General features: G+C 35.6%; 1 protein-coding gene across 1 annotated transcript in view; it reads right to left on the reverse strand.

Annotated features, from left to right (window-relative positions):
• The window catches only part of LOC124392608 (mucin-2-like), a 30,971-nt gene extending 22,038 nt beyond the window's left edge, over window positions 1–8,933 (reverse strand). Inside the window, 22 exon segments of the mRNA XM_046859756.1 lie at window positions 189–250; window positions 253–292; window positions 463–601; window positions 794–945; window positions 1,957–2,057; window positions 2,232–2,284; window positions 2,379–2,634; window positions 3,009–3,135; window positions 3,229–3,323; window positions 3,434–3,598; window positions 3,793–3,930; window positions 4,316–4,382; window positions 4,554–4,667; window positions 4,965–5,103; window positions 5,261–5,375; window positions 5,494–5,619; window positions 5,730–5,952; window positions 6,543–6,667; window positions 6,773–6,863; window positions 7,505–7,619; window positions 7,858–8,119; window positions 8,811–8,933. Coding sequence (XP_046715712.1) covers window positions 189–250; window positions 253–292; window positions 463–601; window positions 794–945; window positions 1,957–2,057; window positions 2,232–2,284; window positions 2,379–2,634; window positions 3,009–3,135; window positions 3,229–3,323; window positions 3,434–3,598; window positions 3,793–3,930; window positions 4,316–4,382; window positions 4,554–4,667; window positions 4,965–5,103; window positions 5,261–5,375; window positions 5,494–5,619; window positions 5,730–5,952; window positions 6,543–6,667; window positions 6,773–6,863; window positions 7,505–7,619; window positions 7,858–8,119; window positions 8,811–8,886 — 2,781 coding nt within the window. The 5' untranslated portion in view covers window positions 8,887–8,933.
• Window positions 8,934–23,499: the final 14,566 nt, after the last annotated feature.

A 23,499-nucleotide genomic window follows, 5' to 3' on the forward strand; every position in this document is an offset into this window, starting at 1 on the left:
TAACGCAACCCTCCCCATTTATCCGGGCTTGGGACCGGCGCTAAGAGTGGCTGGGGTTGATTCCCTGACCAGGGATCGAACCCTGGCCGCAGCGGTGAGAGCGCCGCATCCTAACCACTAGACCACCAGGGACCCTACAAAAAGTTTTATGTTGTAACAAATGAACAAATGTAATAAGATGTTCTTACTCCCAATAGAATCCGAACAGCTTTGGAACAAGTTGTCCCTGTCGTCCCACATGGCACGTTTCTGTGATCACATGAAATGTCCCCGTCTTATTTCCACACTTGTTCTTTAAAGCAATGGGAAAAAAATTATTAGAAAAAAAGAGTCCATATGATTTTTATATGAAATAAACTTATCCATGTGTGCTATTTGGCTATGACACAGTAGGGGTATGGCTTTGTAGTCAGTATTTCTAGTCAATCAATTAAAAGAAAATCAGAATGCAACATTAGAAACCTGGAGAGCCATGTAACTACAATCTCCACTAAATCCAAATCTTTGCTTGTCGAAAGTGTTGTAATGTCCACTGCCATATATAGTACAAGTTCCAGGGCATTTATTCTTGGTGCATTCCCACTCGCCACGCTTACAAGTGCTGGGAAATAAAAAATAGACAATTTAATCAACTTACATATATTAGTACAATTGTTTAAACTGATTTAATTTTACTAACTTTTACTGAAATGTTGAACAAGCGAAACAAAGCAGACTCATGCAGGGTTATACAATCACACAGTACTACTGCAGTTCATTGTTACACAGCAGTTCTAAAGCATTACAAACGTACCATTTGTTACACTGGTCTTTTATTTGAGAACCTGGAGCATAAAAGCTATTGTCGTGTTTGCAAGGGCACTCGTGCTCTTTCACACAGTAACCGCGACCGTCGTCGAGTAGCCCTGCTGGACACTGACATCCTGACTCACAATCTGCTAGATACTGAAATCAGAAATGAGAAACAAATTTCAAACTGCAATTCTTTTAAGAAAAAGTATCTATCTATCTATCTATCTATCTATCTATCTATCTATCTATCTATCTATCTATCTATCTATCTATCTATCTATCTATCTATCTATCTATCTATTTATAAAGAGAGAAAGAGAGATTCATTTGTAATGTTTAGAAGTACACTAAGTAATCTGCATATAAAATTAAAGTATACATTGTACATTACATTGTAAAAGACACATTACATATCAAATTAATATCAAAACCATTTTCACATTCATACAGAGTTCAACATGTAGTGAACTGCTTTCCACTACAGTACATGGAACACGTGTATTTATTTTTGTATTATATCCTTTTTTTTTGAAGGGGTTCCAACTATGAGCCAGTGAGTATCCAATGTGTCATGTGTTACTCCTTTTGTGACATCACAAAAAATTTCAATTCTAAAAAATTCTAATAAAATTCTAAAAAATCTAAAAAATCTAAAAAATTCAGTATTTTTTGTACATTTCTTTTTGGATTTCATGTAGTAATTGTAGATATTAAATGATAGATACATTGTATGTTGTGGAATGGTTTTATTTTAAATCACAAGAGACTAACTAAGAATAAATATATATATATATATATAATTAATATTAAATATAATTTTTATATTATATACAGTATATATAATCACCTGCTGTACACATAAAAAAATGTTTTACCTCTTAAACAACTATTTTATTATTCCATTTATTATTAGTCTTTGTATATGTGGACTGTCCACCATGCAAGTCCCTGTGTTTAAGCTGTTACTGTAGAAGCGATGAAAGATTAGAAGGAATATATTATCTAAACCATGCTGTTACATTACATTGCACACCACTGTAAAGAATTCCAAGATGCTCTGATATAATTATCCTTTACTGCATTACAGAATGGGGTATAGGTTTTCTGTAACATATTACGAAATAATGCGAAGAAACTACAAGCACAGCATACTGTAATACTCACACAATCGACATTCTTTTGTGCACATGTTTGTGCACATTCCAACCCATGTTCATCCGGTCCTGCTGTACTGCAGTTAAAGAAGACTTTTGAAGCAGGACAGTCTGAAGGATACAGAGGGGATTGAGAAATGTGCAAAAGTTACTCATAGAAAAAAACTTGTCAAATATTTTATTAGCTCTATTTAAAACCAACAGGGAAAAAAGGATTCTGTATAAACATGTTCAGTGAAATTCTGTCAACTCATTGTTGCGCAAGGGTGAAGTGAATTCACTAACCTTGAATACGTTCCCTCCAGGAGTGGCAGTTAAGCTTTCCGTTTGTACAAATACTAAGAGAGCAGAGACATTGCAGTGTGAAGTATTTGCATTAACTGTGATGTATTTTACACTCTTTATGTTTCTGACTGACTGTTAACTGCTTACCAGTGATCATTTTTGATGTTGATTGACTTGCCAGGTTTAATGTGCTCTCCATTGTAATAGCAGGGGCATTTGTCCATGGGCACACACACACCATTCTCACTCTCATAGAGCCCTTCTGGACAAGAACACCCATCCACGGGCACATAGTCAGTGCTGCAGCCTTGACGTTCCAAGCTAAGGGAATCGCATGTGCGCTGGCATTGCTGAACCTTGTAAGTGAAAGTCTGGGTAGCAGGGCAGCTTTTACTGTATTTCTCTGTAGTTGCAAAGACACAAAGAACATTTTAAATAGAAAATAATGGGTACAATTTTTCTAAACTTTTATAACTTTCTAAACTTTTAGATAATCACAAGGTGAGAACTATGATGTTTTAATCTCCCTCTTTTAAATATAATTTTGAATATTTTTTTCTAAATAAAAATCGTCAAACAGAAATGCCATATAAATATATAATTATATATATAAATTAATATTATAATTTATTAATATAACTAATTAAAAAGTATAAAGTATAATATTAAAAAATATTATTAATATTGCTTGCTTGATCCCTTATTAAGCAGTATTTTAAAGCATTAACATATACTCTGTAATGTTGGGCCACAATGATTTAAGAGCTTTATTCTCACCACACACTGTGTCTCTCCAAGCTTGCAGAAACACCCCCTTTGCTGCACATGCCCGAACGTACGAGGAGACAACAGCACACAAACAGTCCTCGCTCTTTTCACACACGCAGCTTGAATATTTACACCTCTGTATATGGTCAGGGACAAAATATTTGCATTGAGATGTGTACTAAAATGAGATATCTGATTAACACATAATATTCCAAAATGCTTAGGTTACCTTGTAGTAGTTTTCTGGGTTAACAGTAGAATGGCATTTGGCAAAAGCCCCTTCCTTCTGTTTCAGTTTTGAGCACCAGTGTTCTGCATAGCTCTCTAAAGATCATTAAATACCACAATAAAGGTCTTAAAGGATTGATTTGTCTATGAATATAGTAACTTTTTTTTGTATTCTATAAAGCAGAATGTTCGGGTAAATCTTTTACCGCTGTCTATGCTATAGCTGCAGGGGTCATCAAGACTCTCAGTTTGGTCAGGACAATTGGACTGAACCTTCCAGGAATTCGCAAAGGATGTGGCTGTACCTTCTATGACACCTTGTGGGGTCGTCAGTTCATCAAACAGCACCATGTTGAAGTTACCACACAGACCTGCACCAGAACACAGCATTGAAAGAGGGGCGTGTGATGGATGAGTGCAAAAAAATAGTTCAGGCTACGTTTTTTTTGCTGACAGTGATATCAAAGTATTTAATGTTCAATTAGACAATCATGAGGTCTTATTTCTGCTTGTTTGACATGTTCTTGATTGTTCATGCAGTAATGAAATAGAACTAAACACTCACCACATGTCTTAGCCTGGAAATCCTGATTCAAGGTGATGTAGAGCTGCATGAGTGGAACCAACTGTACCTGGATCTGGAGCCCAAAAGTGGTCTGCAGCATGATGTGGAAGGATGATGGTTTGAATACGGTGAATTCAGCTGGAAAACAAACAAAACTTCTTAGAAAGGTCTGGGATGAAGTTTGGGTTTTGTATCAAATGCCTTACAGTAAAACAAAAAGCCTAGCTGCTAAGCAATGATGCTATATATCATATTTTAAGCTTCAAGCTCGATACACCAGCATTAGAATTTTGCACACGGGTCAAAAAGTACTGTGTTTGGATTACAGTCAAATGAAAAAATTAGTTATAACAGACACATGAACACTAGTAGTAAACAAAACAGCTACTATAGCAACTAATGTCACAATTTTACTATGTACATATAAAATTTGCTCAAAATATTATTCTGCATGTTTTTTAACAGCACTACCTTAAAGTAACTTCCCTTTAGAGCTAAAATTACTGCAATAAATCCTTCTTACCGGTGGTATAAGGAAGTGCTATATCTCCATTGTGCCTTATTATCCCATCATCTTTGATGACCAAGGCCTGGAGAAGATGGATTCACCATCAGTACAGTTAGCATCATCATTTTTAAACATTTTAGCAAGAATTAGTATATGAAAAAAAAGATGAATTGAATTGGAACAGTACGTTTTACACATTTTGTGGGTGTGATGCAATGCATCATGGTTAAAAGTTTAAAAAAATGATGCTCACATTACTCTTGTCATTGTTGATCAGTAATACGAGTGATTTCAGGCAAGTGTCTGTATGTTGGGCAATGCAAGGAACAAGCTGTCCCAGAATAACAAATTTTGAGTCCACACAGTCCTAGAGAAAAAAAAAGAAACAAATTAGATGACGAAAGACATTGGAAAAAAGGTTTAGAACACTGGATGAATGCATTGATTAGTAGCTCAACCAGCCTTGTGAAATGTAGCACAGGCAGCCATTGTCATTGGGGATTGTATTCAGGAATCCATTTTAGCAAAGTAGTATGGTGGTTTCTGTTTGTTTTTTTCGTATCAAGTATGAACATCCCTGATGACCAAGATCAATATCTTCCACGATTCAAAGCTAACACCAATGTTAATTATATATATTATGAATTTAGGTTGATTCGCCTACCTTGGAAAGGACGTAATAGCAGTTCCCATGGAAGGTGAATTCTTTTCCATCAAAAGTACTGAAATGGGAACCCTCTTCCATAGCACATACAGAGGAAGTAGACAAACTTTCACAGATCCACTGTCCCTGTTCACACACACTGAAACACCCAACACTCTATCAGTTTGTAGTACTTCAACAAACCAACACACTTACAACCTGAACAATGTACATGTAATCTCTGTGTATTTTAGCAAGCTTGAAAATTCGAATAAAATAGAAACGATTTTGCTTTTCCAAATCGAAAACACAGTTACCATTCTTCATCGTCCTTGAGCAGAAACTCTCCTGGGTTATACACATTGTTGTGCTTACACTGGCACTGCTCCTGATGGATACAGCCTCTCTCAGAGATATCATCAAACACCGTTCCTATAGCAGCCACATCAAAATCACATTTTAGCCCATAACAGAATTTTTGATATTTTCTGTCATGTGACTATTTGTCTGTGATCTGGGGTCTCATTATACTGTATGTCCTATGACTGACCAGGTGGGCAGAAGCAGCCATCCATTTTATGTTCATCACACAGTGAGCTGGTTTCTGTGTGCGTGCAGGTGTCCAAACAAGGAGAACCACTCTCAGAGTACTCCATGTTAAATGGGCAGGTCACGGCTAAAAAAAAACAACAACATTATGGTGTGGGTAAGGAGTGTATTGGAACTAGCTGAACAATGATCATTCAAAGGATTGCATTCTGCTAGTAGGTGGTAGTAGGTTATTACCACAAAAGGTTGGTGTTCTCCAGTTGGGTGGGCTTCCTCCAGCATGAGAGCACTGGCGCGAGTACTCAGACAGAGTGTTGCAGAAAGACATAGTGTCCTCAATGTCCCCTGGGCGACTGCTGCACCTATCCCTCATGCAGGATTGAATATAAGGCTCGGGACTCAAAAAATTCCTACAGGAAGACCAGGAAATATCCTCGAGAAGCTCGGAACATTCTTCTTGCTGCATTAATGGTAAATACAAGTGTGCATTGATTTTTTAAATATACATCACTGTATAAAGTACTGTAACTAGTATGTTATAAACAAATGAATGGAAAAAAATTAAGTTGTAATCATATTTTGTACATGAATATGAGTCCGACGAATTTTTTTGCATTTCACGTTTAGTCCCCATTTAATTTTCTGTTCTTCTGGGAAGATGTTCCACTATATACTGGGGTTTGCTTTTGGATATCGGGGCCACAAGGTTGTTAGAAACGTTAGGTTCCGATGTAGGTGAGGTGAGGAGACCTGGGGTGAGGAGACCTGATGTGTAGTAAGTATTCCAATTCATTCTAAAGGTGTGTACTAGGGTTGAGGTTAAAGCTCTATAGCAGAGCCCTATAGCAGGAATCTCACGATCTTCCACTCCAGCCCATGTAAGGCATATCTTAATGAAGCCGGCTTTGCTGGAGTGCTGGAGCAGGTTTTGGTCTTCTAGCGCAAGTGAAGGGTAAATTCATCCCAAAACCTTTGCCCATATCAAATAATTAAGAATTTTAAAACATTTAACACATTTTCATTTAGCAGGAAGAATTTTAAAGATCTTACAAATGATTGGCACTTTTCAACAATGTTTGTTTCAGCGTCAAATTCCTCATAAGGGTCTTCACAGAAATCATTGGGGTTGTGGATTCTGTGCTTGTTGCCGAACTCAGTGAAGCCAATTACACGAGCTGTGTGAGACAAAATGATATAAGTATATGTTTAGTCATCTCACTGTATTTTGTATGTACATATGTGTGTGTGTATATATATATTGCTTGCTTAGTGGAACTCACAGTCACTTAGAAACTCATTAAAAACTGGAACCCCGTTGAAATCTCCACAAAGTCCACAGGTTCGGTTGGAATATTTAATATCCAATTCCACCTTATTTGTAACAGAAAGAACAGAAAGGTACATGATTAATGCAATAATTCCTTTTAAACTTAAAACAATTCACATGGCTTCACATGGCACACACGTGGTTTGCCTTACTATCATTGTAAGGACGATCCATTAACATATTTATAAATCCAGCTATTTAACACTATGCCTTTTTTTTTTTTTTTTACAGTTTCAGGTCATTTATTAATGTATTAATTAATTAATTGTATTTGTTTATTTGTTTTTTTATTTATTTATGATTTGGGAAAAGTAGTTTGACCAATCGATGTCCTCACAAAGTAAAAAATAAAAGTCAGATATATCTATGCTTGAGGGGCCTAAGAAGTGCCTAAGATGAATTTACACATTTACACATATTTCTGTTTACGCACATGTTGTATGAATAATACACTGCTGATATACATCAGCCAATTTTGTTGTGAAAAGTGATGATTAAAAATATTCTTGCTTTTACAAGGCGATATCGTCGGATCACACACGGGTCAATGCAATATGCCAAATCACTCAGCAACCTTTTCATGCACTGTGCAATCTTTTCCTTTACATGTCCTTTATTTATGTGTTGTGCAAGCGTTTTTTTCCTAGCAAAGAGTTCATGTTACACTTTAATAGTGAAATCTTACCATGATAGCTTCATCTCTGTTCCACGTGACGCTGAGGCCCAGTTTGGCGTAAAGTTTAATGTAGATCGGGTTCTCTTCAAGCATCACCCCTGCTACATAGTGTGGCAGTTTTACTCTGATGTGAAAGAAAGAAAGAAAGAAAGAAAGAAAGAAAGAAAGAAAGAAAGAAAGAAAGAAAGAAAGAAAGAAAGAAAGAAAGAAAGAAAGAAATATAATTGTTATTAAATTCAGTAAGAGTAATTATTGAACTGTAATAAAACACACGCGCACACACACACACACACACACACACACACACACACACACACACACACAATAATTCACGCTTCTCTTTAGGAAATAAGGAATCTTACATATCATTGTTGACCATAACCAGATTCTTGGTGAGACCAATGACCATGTCTCCGATTGTGACCAGCACTCTGGTGATTTGGGGGTTCCCAGTGCTCTCTGCTCTTTTCACATGCACAGAGAAACCCTGCACTGGACCATGACATTCAGAGACTAGGTTATATTCACACATGCCTGGGAACTGGTAGAAATCTCCATCAAAGGTTTTAAAGTGGAATTTTCCCCACATGCTACAGATGTTGCTGACATGGTTGCTCCGGCGCACTGAAAGTGGAAGAAGCAGGACAAAACGATTTACTTTAGAGTTCATCAGTTATTTGTTCATTTGGCTCATGTGCAGAACAAGATTTCCCCCAGTTACCTTCACGTGCAGAGTCACCGAAGATGAGACATCAACTTTTACAACCGTGAACAGGATGCGCAGTGGCACAAGAACGATCCTATCAATTACCAGCTGTTTCCTATCTAATGACACTAATGTGTAGTTCCCTTTCGTGTCTTTGAGGTCAATGGTATGAACTTTTTTCTTTTGCTTTGTTTCTCAGATTTTATTTGATTTTTTCGCCCCCGGTGGTGAGACGAAATTGGAATATTCAGCATATTTAATTTACATCATACACCTTGTTTTTTTAGTTTGTTTTGTTTTTTACAGGTATGTCAAATGAGTGAAACACTGCACTTTGTAATGAAATGCCTTGTTCAATATAATATTGCTTATATACCTCTAAAACCCTGGCTTTTCATATTACATTTACAAAAACTACTTCCTGTTGATTATAATGATTATATATATATATATATATATATATATATATATATATATATATATATATATATATATATATATATATATATATATATATTATTATATGATTATATGATTATACTGTATATTATATATATATTCAGACATCAGCACAATACAATGCTACAACAGTGTTTGATCATTTCTTACCCCTAACAGCAGTCACTTGGAGGCACCAGGTCAAAGCCAGAGCCAGAACACAGAGTGTGGATATACTCCATGCCATGGTGGGCTTCAGGGTGAGTCTGTACACACTCTGCAGGTCTTCTGCTACTTCTGTCAACTCTCAGACCCCTTATATCGCTTTTAGTGAGCACTAAATGCCACCCTCCCTCTCTGGGAGGAACCCTCATTCTACATCACTTTTATTGAGATGTGACAAATAAAAGGCCATTCTGATATCTTTAATGGCCTGCTGTGTGTGTACGTGTGTGTGTGTGTGTGTGTGTCCAAGTTCTGTGCCAGAGGTGAAACCTGAAAATCATACTTGAGTAAAATGATAGATGCTTTACTTCAAAACGTAAATAAAAGTAACCAATTCCAATATGACTTGAGTGAAAGTCTGATTTGAATAGTACTTGAGTATTTGACTCATATTAAACGTATGCTCAAAGATGCACTAGTCCTCAACACCAAGACACGTTAGTGAAGCCAAAACCAGTTGATTTGTGAAAATAAAATATAACTGAATTGTACACCTCAACACTGCAGTAACCATCAACACAACAATCCCTTCAACATGCCAGAATGAAACAAAGACTGAACAAGTCAGTACAAAAAATAAAGACAAAGTAGTATCTTCAATTAACAAATACAATTACAGATCATGTCACAAAGTAGAAAAACTATTAGTATTCATTAGACAAATAAGATGGCGATGGAGAATAAACTCCTTTGCAGAATAAATAAGACACGGCACATAAAGCTGCAAAGTAAAAAAGTAATCGGGAAAAGTGATCTTTAATGAAAATATAGTGGAGTAAAAAGTACATATGTTGAATCATAAGTGTAGTTGAGTTGAGAGTAAAATTTGCTTCTGTTTTGATACTGAGTAAAACTAGAAAGTAGTCAAAAATGACAACTTTACACCACTGTCCTGAGCATGAACATACGCTACATAAATATCTTAAGTGTAGCAGGATGCCTTTAGTTTTGCTGAAACATTCTGGATTTGAACTTAAGGCCAATGATTTGATTAAAACGTTAATTTTATAACATATACAATTTGTAACTCAGGTTATGCCCTATAATAAGGGATATTATTTTTAGATTTTGGTCGTTCCTGTAAAAATAAGCTCAGATCATTACCAAAGGACAAGTACAGAGGCAATGAGAGACAGTTAGCATTAAGGCAGTAGTGCAAATAGCAAATAAATACAATTAAATAATAAGTTTACAGTGCAATGATTATGTGAAGTTAAATTAAATAAATAAGAATGGTGCGGTAGGTAACAGTACGATGCATGCAATATGATAAATATTATACATACAGTAGAAGTTAATGTGCAAATATGTGTTCTTTAATCATCACACAGGTTACAACTTGGGTGGCAGTTTTCCAGAAAGAAAGACAGAAAGACAGAAAGAAAGAAAGAAAGAAAGAAAGAAAGAAAGAAAGAAAGAAAGAAAGAAGTCTTATTTAATATATTCTAATATTCAATCTAATATACATATCTGTATAAAAATTTTCATTACAATAAAGTGCAAGAAATGAAAAAGCTGTTTTGTACTTTTGTGCAGCAATGTTTTCTTCTCTAGTGTTTTCATGATGAAAGAGATGCAAACAGTCAATTATTTTAGGAATGGGAGGTCTCCTTGACCTCCTCCTTCACCCTTTACCCCTCCACAGCAATGTAATGTTGGGTAAATTAAATTCATTCATGTAATCAAAGAAAAAAATCAATAGCCCATACCATTATTATTATTATTATTATTATTATTATTATTATTATTATTATTATTATTATTATTATTATTATCACGGTTTTCTTTCCTGTGTTTATATTTATGTAATGTTTATTTACAACCATACACCAACAATATATATATATATATATATATATATATATATATATATATATATATATATATATATATATATATATGTTTTATATATATTATATATATTGTCCCTGATGAGCAAGTATGGCAAGGAAAAACTCCCTGAGATGGCATAAGGAAGAAACCTTGAGAGGAAGCAGACAATTCTTTTGTCTTATTTTTTCTTTTTTCCCCTGAGAACTTTGAATTTAGAAAAATATGATTTTTGAAAATGTTGAATTACTATTATGAATTAAAACTGCCATAATGGAGTGCTTTACAACCCAGCCATTAGGGCTGAACAGTGCACTCTTAGTGCCGGTCCCAAGCCCGGATAAATGGGGAGGTTTGCATAAGGAAGTGCATCAAGCGTAAAACATGTGCCAAATCAGATATGCGGATCAGATTTCAGAAGATAATGTGAGTGCTTCACATATGGTAAAAAAAAATGGTTAAGGAAAAAAAACAATATAATATAAATATACAATTTAATATACTCACTAATTAACTACCCAGGCCAGAAAAGGTAGGGAGAAAGGTTTCATGGCTGTTTTCTTATAAATATATATATATATATATATATATATATATATATATATATATATATATATATATATATATATATATATATATAAAAACGATGTTTATCATGAAATGTCGTAAGAAATATAGAGTTATGTAATAACGTCTCTTGAAACAAGCATGTAATGGTTCAGGTCAGTAGTTTACACAATACAAAACTGGCAGCTTTAAGTTTCAATTATATTATAGCATGAGAAGTTTGGGCATCTTTGGACTTTGGTTGATTGACTATAAGAAGAAATTGATAGAAAATGATTACAATGACGTCAAGGTAAACGTGTTTTTTACTGTCTGGCTGAGTAAAAATATAAATCCATTTGCAAACAAAAAAGTGTTTTTTTAAGGCAGGTGTAAGATCAAAATGTCACGTTCAGACAAAATGTATACACGGAAGAACAGAATTTTGAAAGAATAATACTGAGGAGGTCAACATTGACAATGAGTCTAATAAGCACACAAATGAAACAATGTGTGTATGGTAACTTCTTGTAATCAATTAGAATGTGTTATCCAATTAGATTCCATTTCATTTGATCATTTACGATTGACTGATTTGAGAATATGAAGGATGTGTGTCAAGGATGTGTGTAATAATCAATGTGTACACGTCTGCACACGCCCTTCACCACAAAGCCTTTGTTCTCTTGTGCGAAACATGAAACCTAGCAATGTACGCAAACATATATCTTGCTTAAATGTGTTTAGTAAGACGAGACTCTTATCTATATACCATTTAAATTAGACTTCTCTGAGTATGATTTCCTGGATACTTTATTCTTGTGACTGAGATTCTATCCTTATTCTGTACTTGGAATGACATCAAAATGCTGATAATCGTGCAGGTGTGTCACTACTCTGGATGCCATCTGTCAGACCAGGCACCAATTTAGGGCTAATTTAGGCACCTAAAAGACATCACATCCTGTCAATGTCCTTGTCTTGGTGCATTTACATAAACTGTCTCGACCCAACCTTAGACAGAAACTTTGCCCACAGATCCCAAGTGCAATACTGGAGTTAGCTGGAACTAAAGCTCAACCACTAAGCTAAGCAAACACTGCTAACATGTTACTTAACAGAGCCTGGTGTCAAAATTACCTCAGGCATTAAGCCAAATATTTATCCATCTTCACAACATTCATTCATTTAGGCACTAGTTACACTAGTTGCACTAGTACAATTTCACCCCTATTTTGTAGACTTGGATGCTCTTTAAATGAATGGTATAATAATACAAAATACAAAAGAGGTACAAAATGAGAAATAAGGGAAAGCACCCAAAACCATGCTCTGTCATTCTTGCTTCCTCTAAAGCTTGAAAGTATGTTGAGCCAAATAATTGACAAATGAGTTTCGAAAGACTTTGCACTAAACCAGAATGTCAGCACATCTATATTATTATTATTAATTTTACACCCTTAATTAAGCCAAAATGTAACATGTAGCATTTGTGCTTTATTAATTATATAAATAATTATATTATATTATATACAATTATTTATATTCATATTTTTCTTTAATTAGTCTAATTTATACATATATATTAATTATATAATATATAAAAATATAAAATTAATTATTAAATACATATAATTCCATGCTGCACAAATAATGGTATATTAAATATAAAACATTTTACATATGCTGTTCCTCTATTAATAAAATTTTTAAGGCTATGGCATGGAAGAGTTGGTTTTCAATCTATAATGATCTCAGATGTTGAGCTAATTTATGAATTGCTCAGGATCACCTAATGCCGCAACTCCAACCTACTGTATAAGACTGTAGAAAGGACATTACTCATAATCACACACTCCGCTGCTAATTATTTATAATGACACTCTTGGTGTCACTCAAACAAGGATGGGTTTTTCTTGTTCCTCTCAAGGTTTCTTCCTCCTACCATCTAACAAAGGTTTTTCTTGCCTCAGTTGCTACAGTTTGCACACAGTGGATGAATAAACATCAATTTAAATGTAAGTAAATTTTGTTCTAAAACTCTTTCAGACAATGTCCATTGTGAAAACCTTTACAATAATAAACTTAAAATGAAAACTTTAACTATATAGTTTTTATCAAAAACACGTAACATATACACTACATAAACAAAACCCTTGGGGCACCAGATATGTGTTTTTCCCCCAAATTGTACCACAAAGTCTATGGATATTGTAGCCTGGCCTTCCTATCCTATACCTGACTTTACTAACACGCTTGTTGTTGAAGCACAAATGTCCACAATCTCACTTCAAAATCAAGCGGAACATCTTTCCAGAAGAGTGGAAGTTATCGTAATAGCAAATTATTGTTGAATGAAATGTTCAAAAAGCACATAAGACTCTTATAATTAAGTGTCCACAAACCTTTTTCCATATAGTGTACTTATACAAGATTACTATCATTTATTATGAGCAACTTGTTACTTTTTGGGTACATTATTGGGTATTATTGTGTATTACTTTTAGAGGTTCACAGTCTTATAGTGCCTGATACAATATAAAATAATGAATAATGATAAATTGTCAGAAAGCCAAAGGGACATTTTATTTAATACAAAACACATTTACAAAGTCTGAAAGTCTGCCTACAATAATTTAGTATATTGTAGAATCACGAATTTCTCTTCACTAAAAGCAAAGACCCAAACCTATTCCATGATGGCAGGCAAATGTGCCCAAAGTGAGCTCCATTAAGACATCGTTGGACAAAGCTGGAGTGAAAGATCTCGAGTAGCCTACACCCCAGTGTTTGAACTGGAACACTGACTACGCCTCAAACTTCTCATCTGACACAGTACCTCATCACACTAACGCTCCAACTACAGACCAATATCAAATCTCCCCTTTATATCCAAAATTTTAGAAAAGGTTGTAGCACAGCAGTTATGCGCACAGCTACTTATGAATAACATTTTTGAAATGTATCAGTCAGGATTTTGGCCTCATCATAGCGCAGAGACGGCACTAGTTAAGGTGGTAAATGACCTGTTATTGGCCTCTGATCAGGGTTTTGTCTCCTTACTTGTTTTGCTCGACCTTAGTGCAGCTTTTGACACCACTGATCACACTATACTACTTGCTAGACTTGAGAACGTTGTTGGAATAAAGGGAACAGCTCTCTCTTGGCTCAGGTCTTATTTGACTGATCGCTATCAGTTTGTTGATGTAAATGGTGAGTTCTCCACACTCTATGAGGTAAAGTTTGGTGTTCCTCAAGGATCTGTCTTAGGCCCACTGCTTTTCTCTTTATATATGCTGCCTCTTGGTGAAATCATTCATAAACATGGGATTCGCTTCCATTGCTATGCTGATGACACACAGCTGTATATTTCAGCAAAGCCAGATGAGAGATCAGCTTAACAATGTTGAGAAGTGTGTAAAGGACATTAGACAGTGGATGCTTAATAACTTTCTTCTGCTCAACTCAGATAAGACGGAAGTACTTTTACTAGGACCACATGCAGCTAGAAGTAAACTTTCCGATTACGTAGCATCTCTGGATGGTGTTTCTGTTTCAGCATGTACGGCTGTCAAAGACCTTGGTGTGATTATTGACCCGAGTCTTTCCTTTGAGTCTCACGTGAATAATATCACCAGGATCGCCTTCTTTCACCTTAGAAATATTGCTCATGAGAAATTTTATATTCATTGTCCCCTACTGTTAAATAAAATTTACGCCCATTGATGGGTTTTCCTTTGAGTCTTGTTCCTCTCAAGGTTTCTTTCCCCTACCATCTAACAGAGGTTTTTCTTGCCACAGTCGCCACAGTTTGCGCACAGTGGATGAATAAACATCAATTTAAATGTATGTAAATTTTGTTCTAAAACTCTTTGAGACAATGTCCATTGTGAAAACCTTTACAGAAATAAACATAAAATTAAAACTTTAACTATATAGTTTTTATCAAAAACACGTAACATATACACTACATAAACAAAACCCTTGGGGCACCAGATATGTGTTTTTCCCCCAAATTGTACCACAAAGTCTATGGATATTGTAGCCTGGCTTTCCTATCCTATACCTGACTTTACTAACACGCTCGTTGTTGAATGAGCACAAATGTCCACAGTCTCACTCCAAAATCAAGTGGAACATTGATTTTGATGGGAATCAAACATAAACTCAATTCTGAAAAAGGCCCAGCAGAGGATGTACTTTCTAAGGCAATTAAGGAAGTACAGTCTGCCACAGGAGCTGTTGATACAGTTCTACACTGCAGTCATTGAATCTGTCCTGTGCTCATCAATCACCATCTGGTTTGGAGCAGCAACAAAACAGGACAGAAACAGACTGCAGAAAACTGTTAAAACAGCTGAAAAAATCATTGGTGCCCCCCTGCCCACCCTCCAGGACTTGTACCATACAAGAACCAGAAACCGGGCAGGAAAAATCATTAATGACCCTTCACACCCTGGACACAACATCTTTCAGCTCCTCCCTTCTGGCAGGCGCTACAGAACTTTGTTCACTAAGACTGCCAGACACAGGAACAGTTTCTTTCCCCAAGCAATCACCCTCACTAACAACTGACCATAATTAAATTCCATGCTCATATCTATGAGTACTGCACAGAACTGTCACTCATCACATTATCTGTATATGTTACACACACTATTGCTTCTATATACTGTACAAAGTTTTATAGTAACCTCTCTCGTCATACTGGCACACAATACTGTCATTTGCACTACCATGCACTCCCACACTTTATGTACATTACTGGTCTGTATCCCTATTTATTACCCACACTGTCTATACTGTCTCATATTGTCTGTATTGTCTTGTATAGTCTGTTTTTGTCTTGTTGTGTCTGTCTTGTCATGTATAGGTTTTTATTTATGTATGTACTTTTGAGAGTAACAAACAGCTGGAACCAAATTCCTTGTGTGTGTCAACACACTTGGCCAATAAACCTGATTCTGATTCTGATTCTGATTCTGATTCTGACATCTTCCCAGAAGAGTGGAAGTTATTGTAATAGCAAATGGGGAATAATTGTTAAACAAAATGTTCAAAAAGCACATAAGAATCTTATAATTAAGTGTCCACAAACCTTTTTCCATATAGTGTACTTATACAAGATTACTATCATTTATTTATATGAGCAACTTGTTACTTTTTGGGTACATTATTGGGTATTATTGGGTATTACTTTTAGAGGTTCACAGTCTTATAGAGCCTGATACAATATAAAATAATGAATTATGATAAATTGTCAGAAAGCCAAAGGGACATTTTATTCAATACAAAACACATTTACAAAGTCTGAAAGTCTGCCTACAATAATTTGGTATATTGTAGAATCACGAATTTCTCTTCACTAAAAGCAAAGACCCAAACCTATTCCATGATGGCAGGCAAATGTGCCCAAAGTAAGCTCCATTAAGACATCGTTGGCCAAAGCTGGAGTGAAAGATCTCAAGTAGCCTACACCCCAGTGTTTGAACTGGAACACTGACTGCGCCCCAAACCTTCTCATCTGACATCAGTACCTCATCACAATAACGCTATTGTGGCTGATTGAACACAATTCCCTATAGCCATGCTCTAAAATACAGTTCAAAGCTTTTCCCAGTAGAATGGTGGTTATTATAAAAAGAAAAACATGGTGGATCTAAATCTGGAATAGGTTGGAAGGTAGGGTGGAATAGGAATGTAAAAAGGTCTCAAATGACTCATTTGTTTTCCACATGCTTTTTTTTTGCCACAAAGATTAGCTTACACAGGATCTCCAGACTTGTTTCCCTCCATGTACTTTTAAGATGTTGATCATAGGCTTCATGATTCCCTGCTGTTGCTTGATGCCACTCCAAGGACAAACATTGCATATCGGATTTATCTTAGCAAAGGTATCGGCTTTAACCTTCCCTTGGCAATAAGTTTATATTTAAACAGGAAGAACATCCATAGTGTCCAGGCCCAGAGTTTCTCTGTAGCGTTCTATTTTCAAAGGGAGGATGCCCCATAAGTGCAAACGACAAGGTAAACAAATACCATTAATATCATGAGAGACGTCAACCAAAAGTCTATTGACCCTGCTGAAGGTGCCGGCATGTGTTTGCACACTTAACAACCTAACAACCACTTCTGCGTGTTTATTATTTTATTTTATTACATTGTAATATCATTGGAGTTCCATTAAAATAGCATTATAATTACATTGTATCTGTATAAAATTATAGATTATTTAATTGTATCAAATATATAATGAACATTGATGTCACTCAAATGACGATGGGTTCCTCTTTTGATTCTGGTTCCTCTCAAGGTTTCTTCCTCATGACATCTAAGGGAGTTTTTCCTTGCTTGCTCATCAGGGATGAATGCACAACTTTCACCTTGACTGTTGATTTCTGTAAAGCTGCTTTGAGACAATGTTTGTTGTGAAGCGCTATACAAATAAACTTGACTTGACTTGAACATTGTACATTACTGTACATTCTGCCCAATATTATATATATATATATATATATATATATATATATATATATATATATATATATATATATTAGGCTTGTTTATTCAGCTTATTATTACTCAGCCATAATCTTATAACCTTCTACATCCACACATCTCTGCACTGTTATAGCCTTTATATTTATTTACTGTACATATGTTTACATATATTACATGCTGTCAATATGCTACATATTTATCTGCACTATTTGCACGATTGCTACTTTTTGCACTTCTGGTGGATGCCAAACTGCATTTTATTGCTGTGTACCTGTACAATGAAATGACAATAAAGTTGTATCTAAACAGCCCATCAGGTTGCAGCAGTGCAATGCGGATCCAGAATGAAGCTGCTCGACTTGTTTTCAACCTTCCCAAGTTCTCTTAAACCGCCCCAAGCTATAATGATGCTTGCCTACGACGCTACTAAGGGTCCAGCACTTATCTTACCTCACACTCCACCATTCTCTTTCCAAGCCTCAGCCACTTTTGATTGAATGAGTCCAAGTAAGACATGTTTAAAGACATTTCTCTGTTCTGGCACCTGGGTGGAAGAACAAATTTCCACTTGATGCCAACAGTTGAATCAGGAGCAGTCTTTAAATACCTCTTCAATCAATAATTAAAATAGAACATTTCTAACTATATTCTCACCCTACAGAGTTTTAGACTGATGGTATTCTTAGTCTATGATTCAATGAACTACCATTACAATGTATTTATTGATGAAGACCAAGGGTATGCAAGATGGTTGGTGCCCACTCCCACTTCCAAAAAAGAGGGGTAAAGAATAAATACAAGAATAAATACATTGCCCTCAATGTGTGAGAACTCATGCACTGCATATACTGCATACCCCACTTTTGCACCTCGTTTGGAAACTCTTCAGGAAATGTGCAATTGCATCCCTGGTCTCCATCAATAAATAAACTCAATCAATAAACTGCACATCTTCCCGAAGGGTATGTAAGATCATGTGTGGCAGCTCCTACCCTTCATGTGCGATGCCTCATGCACTGCATTTACTGCATACCCCATTTTTCTCCTTTAGTGAAGACTTCAAAGCACTTGATAAGTAAGTCACACTGGATAAACAATATCTCGGTGACTGTTCAGAAAGAATGGCTAGACTGGTTCTTGGATATCTCTACTCATTTAAATAAACAAAAACAACTGTTTAAGGTTAATGAGCTACAACAGGCGAAGACCACTATAGAACTCACTCCTGTCCACCCAGAACAGAAATCTAAGGTCAAAGTTGGCACAGAATTACTAAAACTGTTTTAAGTTTGGGATGAAATACCAGGCAATTGGTGACCATCTTCCTGTGACTTCTCATCAACAAGGTGTTGTAATAATAGAAGTATAACGATACACATCACTCAGATTCAATACAATATAGTGATTTATTTTATCGTCATGCATTTTAATATGGAAGAAATCAGCACAAGAAATGGGTATCCAGTTTCCACGTTTAATTAATCGAAACATTTGATATTATAAAAGTACAATAATTAAATGTAAATACTGAGTCTTTATTCACATGCTCCAATCAGACACTTTGCCTGATACAATAAAAAGCTGTTCACTAGTTAACTAGTAGCATAAAAAGTAACAGGTAAGAGGAAGACGCATTTTACTATGAACAATGTACTAATATGTTTACTATGCAACAAATGCAGTAAAGACGTTAAAACGCCAAGCAGAAGAAAAAGACTACATTTAGAATACAGGGTTGTATAGCCAAAAATTAGACTTTTTTATTCAGCAAATAAAGTCAATTTCTAGAAAGCACCACAAAAACACAGATCATTGTACTTTATACCCTTTACAACACCCACTTTTTATTTGTTAACACTTTGTTTTTTACTACCATTTCTAAAAGTGTTCTGCTTCTGCAACATTACAGTGAAATTATTTTGTTTAAAAAAAATGCATTTAGCACAAAGCCTTATTCTGAACCATCCAAAACTGTCTCGTTTTACTTTGTTTTTTGAATGTGTGTGTTTAGTGTATATCTCATTGTGCTCAGTGTGTGTCTATATATCTAGGGTGTTCATAACATTCAAACAATGTGTATACAATGTAATTATCACTTGTGCCTTAGATACACTGATTCTAGGGTTTATCACACTTCAATCATTGGGTATATTTGTTTGAAAAGCACAACATAAGATGTGAAAAATTCAATATCGCATTTTTTTTGTAAACCTTATAGCGGAGGTGCTTAAATCTTTTTCTATGACGGGACAAAAATCATGATTGAGGGTTGTGGTTTGAAAGCAATTGCTGCAGTATACCAATACTTTTTAATTTTATAACTAACTAACTAAATAAACAAAAAAATAAGTAATATTACTTTGTAATCAGTTTAACATTAGCACTTTAACATTCAAAGTATTAGTTCAGTGAAACTTATTGTATAATTTATTGTCATTTTGTATTCATTATTATGTCTAATACAGCTGTTCAGGGACCTGTAATTAGAGACATGAATTATGGCCTTAATTTTCTAAAAGGCATTTTTTACAGTTTTCATATTCTGTATGGCACGGCCAAATCAAAGGTCATCATGGGCCAACTTTCGCCTGTGTGCCCTAGTTTGGGCATCTCTTCCGTGTAGCCTCTTCTGACTGAGGAAATAAAAGTCTGGAAGTCATTGTACCGTAATAAAAAAGGCTGAATGTTTGTTGAGTGTATACTTGTTAGTGTTTGAACATTTTTCCAGAACATATAAGCACTCAAATATAGTCTGTGTACCTTCAAAATCATATGTACACGCAATTATTTGTGTTTGTGTACATATGTGTGTGTGTCTGTGTGTGTGTGTGTGTGTGTGTGTGTGTGTGTGTGTCTTTCTCTACCAATCCCGAGGTATTCTGAGGTTGCTCCAGTCCTTTAAAGAAGTAGATGCTGAACTCGCAAACTTCCAGAACCATCTGGAGACGTACCAGTGCCAATTGGATCCAACTTCATGTGGAGTTTGGACATTGGACCTCTTTGAGTGTTTAAGGATTCTGGCATGGAGAAGCTGTTGTTGGATCTGTGATGATTGCAAATGTTGATCTATTTTATGAGTTGCTCAGTAGCTCCTAGTTTTATAACCACAATGACTGTATAAGACTGTAGAAAGAACATTACTCATAATCTTACATTCTATTGCTCATGTTAGTTCTCACTCTCCAGTGTTCTGTATTGTTGAAAGATTTATGATCAAACTCTTGATGTCCCCCAGATGAGGATGGGTTCCCCTTTTGAGTCTGGTTCCTCTCCAGGTTTCTTCCTCATAACATCTAAGGGAGTTTTTCCTTGCCACAGTCTCCATGGCTGCTCATCAGGGATAAATGCACACCATTAACTGTTTAAATTCTGTAAAGCTGCTTTGAGACAATGTCTGTTGTGAAAAGCGCTATAGAAATAAACTTGACTTAAATATTAAAATACAATCCTCATTTCTTTATGATCTACTCTATTAATGGCATAGAACCCTAAAATGTAAATTACAAATCGACACAACTAAAAATATCTTGTAAAAGAAAGAAGAGAATTGTCATGTTATTGCACTTTTTTCCACATCCACATTGTCTCTATGCAACAGGGGCAAAAAAAAAGCAGGAAAAATTAAGTGTTATTAAAATTAGGTTAATAAAATTTTGATTCAGAAATCTGTGAAAGAGTGTGTCTACAAATTGTGGAACAATTTCAGAATAATGTTCCTCAACAATTGGAAAAACAGTGTTATATCCCATCATTTACAGTAAATAATATCAACAAAAGATTGGGACATGGGACAAGGGCGAAAATCTAAATTGGATGATCATCGGGGCCTCAGGAGGCACTGCGTTTAAAGCAGACATGATTCTGTAATGGAAATCACTGCATGAGTTCATTAACACCTCCAGAAATGTACACAGAAGATGTGATGCTACACATCAGGTCCTGTCCCAACTTTTCTGAGACGTTTTGCAGCCATCAAATTCAAAAACATATGAAAAGTTTGTTTTATTGTGAATAGAATATTAATTTCAAGAGATTTGAGATTGGCACAGTGTCCCAACTTCTTTGTAATTGGGGTTGTACATATGAAATTTCCCAGAAAACAACATTTACACAGTTCAGTTGTGTTCAAATCCCTCAGTTGTCTTAAGTGTGGATCTAAAAAATAATTTGGATGCTGTTGAAAGGCGGTCAAACCTGTTGAAGATACTGGAAAACCAAATCATGAGCAGTTCTGTCGATTTTTACTTTACATGAGTGGACTTTTGAACTTCTAAGGACTTCATAGGACACTTCTACAATCCGTCACGCTCACTGAGATCTCAAAACTCTGGGCTTCTTGTAGTTCCTAGAATAGCAAAGTCCACTAAAGGCGGTAGATCATTCTCACTCCTTTAGTTTAGCTCCTAAACTCTGGAACAGTCTTCCTGACAGTGTTCGGGGTTCAGACACACTCTCCCAGTTTAAGTGTAGATTAAAAACATATCTTTTTAGCAAAGCCTACACATAACATACGTCTCACATCATAACCTTGTGCTCCAGAACATCTGATCACATGCACATTATCAACTTGTGCTGTTAATATCATAAACAGCAGCTACGCTAATTCCTCTCCACTGCTTCTCTTTCTCTCCCCATCCCGAGGCATCCTGAGGTTTGGCCAGCTCCAGTCACGTCCCACCTCATGAAGATTATGGACCATTGAAGAAGTAGATGCCGAACTCGCAAACATCCCGAACCATCTAGAGATGTACCAGTGCCAGTTGGATCCCACTTCATGTGTGGAGTTTGACATTGGACCTCCTGGAGTGTTTAAAGGCTCTGGCGTGGAGAAGCTGATGCTGTATCTGTAATGATCACAAATGTTAAGCTCATAAAACTAGGAGCTACTGACCATATAGACTGTAGAAGACTGTAGAAAGAACATTACTTATAATCTTATACTCCAGTAATCATGTTAGTTCTCACTCTCCAGTGTTCTGTACTGTTGAAAGATTTATGATCAAACTCTTGATGTCACCCAAATGAGGATGGGTTCCCCTTTTGAGTCTGGTTCCTCTCAAGGTTTCTTCCTCATAACATCTAAGGGAGTTTTTCCTTGCCTCAGTCGCCATGGCTGCTCATCAGAAATAAATACACACCATTCACCTTGACTGTTGATTTCTGTAAAGCTGCTTTGAGACAATGTCTGTTGTGAAAAGCGCTATACAAATAAACTTGACTTGACTTCTATTCCAAAACATAAAAAATACGGTGTTCTTACCTCAGGATTAATCAAGCATATGTAAACTGTTAACCAGATCAGTTTGACTATTTAATATTGAGTTTCAATAACTTCAATCACTTTAACATTGTCTATATAAAAGATAGAGCTCATTAAGGGAAGTAGTATATAATAATAACTTAATAGAAATTGTTATAATCCCTAATATGGTTTAAATTATACACATTAACAAGGCGTATGTAAACCTGATGTATGTAAACGCTACTTTCTGAGGTGTGCTATTAAATGAATACCATACACATTTTTCTGACCAATCAGATTCTGGCATTAAACCGTAAATTTTAAAGAGCAGGTATATACTGTAGTAAAGAACGATAATTTAGAATTAATATAGAGACATTTTTACCCCCTCATGTCACATAAACTACGAAGAGATTGTGCAGATTGATCCAAAATGATCAATACTTTTAAAATTGACTTTCACATTAAAATATATCGATCCAATCTGGGATTTTTAATCAAGTGAGTTTTATTGGA

Source organism: Silurus meridionalis, chromosome 10 (assembly GCF_014805685.1).
Source record: "Silurus meridionalis isolate SWU-2019-XX chromosome 10, ASM1480568v1, whole genome shotgun sequence".
Lineage (NCBI taxonomy): Eukaryota > Metazoa > Chordata > Actinopteri > Siluriformes > Siluridae > Silurus > Silurus meridionalis.